The sequence below is a fragment of the Hyaena hyaena genome, unplaced genomic scaffold (assembly GCF_003009895.1).
Source record: "Hyaena hyaena isolate Hyena2069 unplaced genomic scaffold, ASM300989v1 scaffold_280, whole genome shotgun sequence".
Lineage (NCBI taxonomy): Eukaryota > Metazoa > Chordata > Mammalia > Carnivora > Hyaenidae > Hyaena > Hyaena hyaena.
The window spans coordinates 1,726,242-1,734,719 of record NW_024080912.1 but is presented as its reverse complement, the minus strand read 5'-3'; the positions used below and the strand labels follow the sequence as shown (position 1 = coordinate 1,734,719).

General features: G+C 49.1%; 1 protein-coding gene across 1 annotated transcript in view; it reads left to right on the top strand.

The window, feature by feature from the left end:
• Positions 1-313: 313 nt before the first annotated feature.
• Positions 314-8,478, top strand: part of NCF4 (neutrophil cytosolic factor 4) — a 37,696-nt gene continuing 29,531 nt past the window's right edge. The window contains exons 1-2 of the mRNA XM_039246166.1: positions 314-398; positions 2,478-2,682. Of these exons, the coding sequence (XP_039102097.1) occupies positions 2,585-2,682 (98 nt within the window). The 5' untranslated portion in view covers positions 314-398; positions 2,478-2,584. The remainder of the gene's footprint in view (positions 399-2,477; positions 2,683-8,478) is intronic.

Below are 8,478 nucleotides of genomic sequence, written 5' to 3'. Positions count from 1 at the left end.
GGGGTAAATAAATTCAATGCATGTAAAGTATTTAACACAGCATCTAAGTAGGAAGTGCCAAATAAATGGTGATGTGGTGATGTTGGTGATGAGGAGGAGGAGGAGGAAAATGATGGTGGTGATGACGGTGATGATGATGATGATAATGATGATGATGATGATAGATGATGATGATATTGGTGATGATGATGGTGATATTGGTAATGGTGATGATGGTGATGTGATGATGATGGTGATGTTGGTGATTGTGATGATGGTGATGATGATGGTGATGGTCATAGAAGAGGAGATGGTGGCAGAAGAGGAGGAAAAGAGGGAAGATCAGGAACAGAGGAGGGACCACGATGGGGAGAATGAAGAGGAAGAGGGAAGGAAAGACCAGCTGGAGACCCCTGTATGTGAGTACTTTACATTCCTTAGTTCATGCAGTTGTTCTAATTATGCTGTGAGGTCTACACACAAGCTGACCACTTGTGTGCATTTTGTGATCAAGGAAACAGAAGTCAGAATTGTGACTTGCCTAAGGCCACCCTCCAGGCAATCGTCAAGCCAGCATTTGGCTTGTAATCTTTTTTTTTCTTGATAAAGAGACAATATTTAGGGGTGCCTGGGTGGCTTAGTCGGTTAAGCGTCTGACTTTCGCTTAGGTCATGATCTCCCGGTTCGTGGGTTCAAGCCCCGCGTCGGGCTCTGTGCTGACTGCCAGCTCGGAGCCTGGAGCCTGTTTCAGTCTGTGACTCCCTCTCTTCTGACCCTCCCCTGCTCATGCTGTCTCTCTCTCTGTCTCCTAGAAATAAATAAACATTAAAAAAAAAAAGAGAGAGAGAGACAATATTTGAAGACACAACCTTGAAGGTCCTTTTGGTTCCAAGCCTCCCCATGGCACCCAGCACAGTGCTTGGCACATCGTAGGTGATCAATAAATGATACACGAATCAGAATTTATTTCTAAAAGAATTGTTATTCCCCCTAAGTTATGCTGTGGGAGTTGTCCCCAGGGCTGTGGGTCATTTCTTTGCAAGTCCCAGTGGGGAAGGCGGTCTTCCTTCCAGAGCGTGCAGGTCTCTAAGCTATCATCTCAACCCCAAAGCCACCCTTTTCTATGATTCACACTGTGGCATAGGGGCTGGAACTCTGCAAATCCATTTCTGAGCTGCCAGGCTCTCCCATTAGTGGGCACTAGAGGGAGACTGTGAGGTTGGAAAGGAGAAGGGGGCCTTGCCCTTTCCCTTCTGCTTGCAGTTCTCCTGAGCGGCACCCAGCCTCACTCCTTCACCTTAGCAATGACCCTTCATCTTGGCGGCAGCGCTTGGTAACCATCTTCAATTTCTTCCAGCAACCCCCGTCCCCCCAGCCCCACTGCATTCCCTCAAGGTCCCGGAGCCAGTTGGGTAGTGTCCCCGCCTCAAGAAGTCCAGATCCCAGCTCTGTGGGGTCCCCACTCTGAACTTGTAGATTCTAACACCTGTCCACCTGTCCAAACAATTCCCTGTAGCAAATTCTGTGTATTAAAATAATTGGTGTGCTTTATTATTTGGGGCTAGACCCTGGCTGAGGCACAAGGTAAATTTGATTTGGGAAAAAGAGAAGAATCAGGTTGTCTGATTTTTGCATTTTGCATCAGACATAAGCCTTCACCATGAAGAAATGAGATGGATGTTCTCATATGATTTACTGAGCTATCTCCCACTTCTTGGTTTTGGTTCTCTGTTTTTACCACCGTGACAGATAAGCATGTGCACATAATGAGACAAAGGTAGAGCCTGGAAAGTCCAGTGTCCCACTAGGCAATGGACAGACTTTCCCTGGGGTCTGGATTTGACCCCTCCCAGCACCTCCACTCTGGCCTCAAGGGCGGGAAGGGGTCACTGCTATCCTTTCAATGTTCCCAACCAAAGCCACCAACTCCTTCCTACATTTATCCTTAGAGTGGTAGAATCAACCTGAAACTGTCAAAAGACTTTAATAAACCCTAAAAGAGGGCAGCTGAGAATTCACACAAAGAGGGCATGAATTTAAGCAAGACTTGCACGGCTCACCATCTAGGTTTGGAAAGTGCTTGCAGTCTGCCCTTCCAGAGAACCCAGAGAAATAAGCCATCTTTCCCTCAGTGACTAGCTCTTGGCCTGTGTCTGTGAGGCCAGTGCCATTTGCCTCCAGGTGTGTGACAGGGATGCTGATAATGGTAAGTTCACGTATTAACTCAATTAACCACCCTATGAGATAGACAGTATTCTTAGCCCCATCTTACAGATGACAAAACTGAGCCACAGCTAAGTGACTTTCCCCATGGCAGTCTGCTGGTAAGTAGCCATCTGGGATTTGGACCCAATTAGCCTGGCTCCAGAGCCCCCCTCCTATCCAGACCTCTTAGATCCTCTCTCAGGGATGTTCCCCCTTTCCAGGTGGTTCACCCTTCAGAGGCATGGCCTCATTCTTACAAACCACCATTGACCAAAAATTTACTTCTTCACAAGGCTGCCTAGATTGTTGGAAAATTCCTTATATTGGGCTGCCACTTCCTCCTACTCGCTTCCACCTTTTGTTCTTGGAATTTCCTTGTGAAGACACACAGAAGGAATCTATGTTTCTTCAAAACCAGCATGAGTCTCTTGCTGCGTTTTCTCATACTGTCTGGGACCATCCAGAGCCACCACCGCCAAGCAGCATGACCTTGGACAGGTACGTACCCACTCTTTGCCTCTGTTTCCTCATCTGTAAAATAGGAATCATAAGACTGTATACCTCGTTGGGTACCTTATACGCAAAGCCCCTTGGAGCAGTGATGAACGTACTCTCTTTTTTTTTTTAATTTTTATGTTTTATTTATTTCTAGGAGAGAGAGAGACAGCGTGAGCAGGGGAGGGTCAGAGAGAGAGGGAGACACAGACTCTGAAATAGGCTCCAGGCTCTGAGCTGGCAGTTAGCACAGAGCCCGATGCGGGGCTCGAACCCATGAACCGTGAGATCATGACCTAAGCGAAAGTCGGACGCTTAACCAACTAAGCCACCCAGGCGCCCCTGAACGTACTCTCAATAAAAGTGGGCTCCTGGTGTTTTTCTGCAGCCTTAACATCCCCAGTCTTCCAGACGGGAATGATATTGAACCTTGCTCAGTGCACAGCCAAGCATTTTGTGATCCTGCCCTCTGTCTGTCTGTCTCCACTGCTTGTCTCCTCAGACCCTATCAACCCTCCCCTGGATACATACTCAGCCCACTCCCCAATCTGCCAGCTTCTAGTCTTGCTCTGCTCCAACCCACCTTCCCCTCAGCTTCCATGTTGTTCTCAATGAAACATAAACCTGATCTGGTCCTCCCCTGCTCAGATCCTCCCAGGACTAAGTTCAGCCTCTTTAGTGGGACTTACAAGGCTCTCCTTGGCCCGTCCCGTACTGACCTATCTGCCTATCCTGTCCTCCCTCCCGCTCCATTTTCAGCAAAATGAACAAACTCCTGGATCTCTGAGCCTCACCTGACTCTGAGCCTACCCGCCCCCTGCTACCCCAGGGCCCAGCACAGAGCCTGGTATCCAGCAGGGACGCTGTTGAGCTCTGGTTGATATATGTGTGGGAGGGATAGCGCATCCAGTGAGTGCTCAGTAAGCTGGCTTGGCATCTGTGTCAGTTCACATCATTATTTTTTCCAGGGGTCATATTCAGAATCTGTAGCCACAGTTGTTGGGTTTGTGAGTAGTGGCCTGCAGGCCTTCTGATGTACCCGGCATTAACCCTTTAGTTGATGGATTGCGAGGAGGACCTGGGGGTCCAGGGGGAGAGTGGGGGAGGCCCGGACACCAAGAAGCAGGGCTTTTTAACACACTAGTAGAAGCATCTCAATATTTTACCAAAATACAGCTGTGCCTGTTTTCCCAGAAATCTCCTTCCCCATCCCTGGGCCCTGCTCCCTCCTCTCTCCACAGCCTCCCCTGGCCTTGTCTTTCTCTCTGCCCCACCCCCAGCCCATCACTATCCAGAGGCTTTTATTTTGAAGCCTTCTCAGGGTCCGGATGACCCGTTTTTTCCCAGAATTTGTCCACAGGGCTTGGAAAGGCTCCCTCCCAAATGGCACTGTGGACACCCATCTGGCCTGGTTCTTTAGCTTAAAGGTCCCTCATCCCGGGGCTGCACATGCAGGGTGATGACAGGGAGCACTCAGCCTGTTCCTCTCATCTTTCCCAGCACAGGCTACATGAGGAACAGGGGGTGGCATGCACGGCAATTTGACACCCAAGACCTTCGTCTAAATAGGTTTGCAATTTGCATTAACCTTTGAGACAAGAGTTTAGTTTAGTAACCACGTTTAGTAACCACATTTAGCAATCATGTTAGAAAATGAAGGGGGTGGGTCCTCAGGTTGCAAGGATGGAGAGGTCCTGGGCTGCCTGGGAGCTGAGTGACCTTGCACCGGCCTCTGGGTGTCCACAAGCTCAGGTAGGATGACTCTCCAAAGGCAGCACCCCCTCTGCTGTGTATCTTCATGTTCTTCGTGGCCAGTGCACTGCACCAGATTCAGGGCCCCAGCCACGTGGTATAGGGAAACGTAGGCTTCAGGCAATGAGAAGGGATTTTCATCCCACCTCAGGACTCTGGGCAATTCATTCTCCAATCCAAAAGCCACAGGTTCCTCATCTGTGAAAAGAGAGGCATAACGCAAAAGAAATTTAAAGAATGTACATGGCTAGTTGGAAAAATGAAATACCTTTCACTCCTGGAGTTGGTGGTAGCGGATGGTTTCCTAGTTCAGGAAAATGACTTGATTAATTTTGGGGTCATTACAAAGGGGCAGCCTCCTGCACACCATCTGGACGGAAGACATTTGCACACACACAAAGCGAGAATCCCCTTTGCAGAGAAAAGGCAAGCATCGGTCTCTCCTCCCTTCTGAGCATTCGCTGACATTAGAGAGAAAAAAAAGGAAAAAGCATAATCCCACAGAAACACAGGGACTAGAAAGGGAGTATCAAGGGATGAGAGATTGCAACACATTTTTGGAGTGGGCTTTGTTTGGAATGATGGTCATGTGTTTAGAAAGGCTGAAGAGACTCTGCGCACAGAGGGGCACAACGGGGAGGTGGGAAGACAGTGAGCCTCTAGAACCCCAATGGGGTCCAGAATGCAAGGTGAGCAGGTGGAGAAGATGATAGCGAGAGATGAGAGCCAGCAGCCAGGGGTTTACTCTTGAGCTTCTTGCAGGAGCTTATTCTCTGGAGATGGTAGAGAGTAGTCTTCAGGACACCAAGGTCGCCGGCATGACAGAGGGTGGGGGCAAGACATGGGGCTGAACACAGGGTATTCATTGGAAGTCTGCATCCCAAATGGTCAGAACATCTTCCTGGCCCTTCTGCTCTCAATGCACCCTAGCCTGCTCCTACATCCCAAGCAGAGAATGGGAGCCGCCAGACAAGTTCCTGGAGAATTTACTAGAGAAAAAGACTTATATCGGCTACTGTTTCTGGGACTTCCCAACACTGTAGCTGCTTTTCTGTCCCAGCATTTAAATGGATGTTTAATGTTGGAACAAGTCAATCCACAAGTCCTCACCCACCCTTGCAGAGCTTCTGACCAGCTTTTCTCGTACCTATGTCTTAAATACTAGTGAACAACCAATGGGCATTATTGGACACATAAGGAAAGTTGCCAGTGTGGAACAGAGACACCAAACTAAAAAGATAAGAGAAGAGCCTGGAAGAAACACTGCCCCTCTCATTTGGACTCAAGAATGAATCACCTGATCCAGAATGATCAGTCAAGCCACAGAAGCGTGAGCACAAACAAATTGCCTGTAGTTGTGCATCACTGGAGATTTCCGTGGTTTTTGTTACACAGCGAAAGCTGACTGATACAACCCAAAACCAAAAATGGGATGCTATGACAACCGAATAATCATAAAATAAGAGAGAGGTCTTAGAAATTTAATATAAGGTAGTTAAAAGAGGAATTTCAGGGACAGATTTGAAAAGTATGTCACAAAAATATCTTCAAGGATCTAACAGGAAGAAATGAAGATGGAAAATATGAAGAGAAGAAACAGAACACCAATCCGGGAGGTCTCACATCTGACTTAGAACATTTTTTTTTAAAAGAGAGAAAACAGAGAAAATTATTCAAAAAAACAATTCAAGAAAACTTCCCCAGACTGAAGATCATGAGTGTCAAGACTGAGTACGCCCACCATAATACCAGTAAGATGAACAAGACATAATCCACACAACATCATGTAACCCCAGAAGACCAGAGATAAAGAGAAGGTTCCAAAATGTTCCAAAGAAAAAAGATTGAATGCAATGCAACAAAAATAAGAATACTGAATTCTCACTTTTACTGTAAAAGGAACCTGTTGCATATCTAACAATCAATGAATCAATCAAAAATAGCAATATAAGCTTTTCATTTAGAAATACAGAGGAATTTAGGGGGAAAATGGAAGGGGGTTAAGTAGTTCCCTTGGGGTGGGAGCTTTTCAATACTCCTCTTCCTTGCTGCCAACCAAACGCCTACACTTCTTATTCAAACACTGACAAGACAGCAACGAGAATTAACAGGTTTATTTGAAACCACTGGTACGGTGAAAAGTTGGAAGGAAGGGTCATGTAATGGGCAATGCTTTGAGCCCAATGACAGAGACAGCTGGTGAGCAGTTTCCTGTTTCTGTTTTAGAGTATTTTTAAGCTTATTTATTTATTTTGAGAGAGAGAAAGGGAGAGAGAGAGAAGGGAAGGGGCAGAGACAAGAAGAGAGAATCCCAAGCAGGCTCTGCACCGTGCAGAGCTCAATGTGGGGCTCGAACTCGCGAACCATAAGATCATGACCTGAGCCAAAACCAAGAGTCAGAACTGTAACCGCTTAACCGACTAAGCCACTCAAGCGCCCCCTGTAGAGTAGTTTCCTGCAGCAAGAGTGTGCAGAGCCCCCTGCCCTTCTGGTCATGCCTCCACCTTCCCTCCAAGTCTGTAAATGTGGCCTGGGGAGACTGAGGGGTGGGGCCCTGCCCCACGTGGGATGCTGCCTGACTCAGGGCGGCTGGGGGGTTCCAGCGAGAGGATAATGGCTGCAGAGGAGAGAGGGCGCCTCTTCTTCCTCTTACTAGAGGGAGGAGGGTGCTGGAGAAAGTCTAGATCCTGCTATTAAAGTGAAATGGGAAAGGATGTCCCCTCCTTTCACAGCTACACTGGTCTGAATGGTCTGAGCATCAGATGTCATCATGAGGGTTGGGGCTCCTAGGTGGCTCAGTCGGTTAAGCGTCCGTCTTTGGCCGAGGTCATGATCTTGCTGTTCCCAAGTTCAAGCCCCGCATCGGTCTCTGTGCTGACAGCTCAGAGCTGGGACCCTGTTCCAATTCTGTGTCTCCCTCTCTCTCTGTGCCGCCCTTCCACTTGCACTCAGTCTCTCACTCTCTCAACAATAAATAAACATTAAAAAATGTCATCAGGAGGGTAAAGCCCACCATAAGATCTGCATGAAAGCAACACAGGGATCATCCTTAGTGCCCCAGGGGCTCTAGGGAATCCCACATAACTTCTGGGTCTTAAGCACCTACTGTGTGCCAGGCAGATAACTCCCTTTCCAGGTGGTGGTATATAGTCTTTTAGGAGCAATAGGAGTTGGTCAGGCAGAGAAGGTGGGCGTCATGGGGCACCCCCTCCTACGACGGGGGCTGGAGTTGGAAAAGGAAAGGAATGAGATCGGGGTCAGCCTGGAGCCTGGCTTAAATGAGAACACTCTGGACTAGTTCTCTGGTGAGCTGGAGGATTAGAAGCCTCAGAATTGGTTATTTTTAGGAAGGGCCACCTGCAGCCAGTGTGCGAGACAGACTGCAGGGCTGAGGTGGCACGGGAAGACCGGTTAGGCAGCTGCTGGAGCAGGGCAGGCAAGAGAGAAGGGAAGGCTGAATTATGAGCAGGCTGTAGGGATGGAGCGAGAGGGCAGCTGCGGGGACGTTCGGAGATGCAGCCCATTCCTGAGGGTTGGACGTAGCAGCCAAGGGGGGACGAGAAGGCTGCGGTGGCTCCCAGGTCTCTGACTCTGGTGACGGGACAGATGGGTGCTCTCCAGAGCTGGGGGGCATCTGGGTGCAGTGGGGGGCCCGGAGGCAGCTGGGCAGCCTGGGAGACGATTGGGGTGCAGCTGGTAATGGAGGCACAGGAGTGGATGAAACTGGCAGCCACAGAGAGCATAGGGGTGGGAGGGAAAGGAGGTTGAGGAAGTAGATGAAGAGGAGCCCAGGAAGGGGCCCCCAGATGTGGAGGGGAAACGGGGGAGCAAGTGGTGGGGGGCAACTGAAGCAATCAGTGGAGATCAGGGCTGGAGAAGGGCCAGGATGGGGTACACGGAGGGCCTCCGTGGGAATGGGGGAGCAGATTGCCAAAGGGTGACAGGAGGAAAAGGAAGTTACAGAATTTCCAGGACCTCATGTTGCAAAGCTCTCTGGTTCCTGGGTGTGCAATTCTGCGGCTATGGGGCGCTCTGGGCAACTACTGC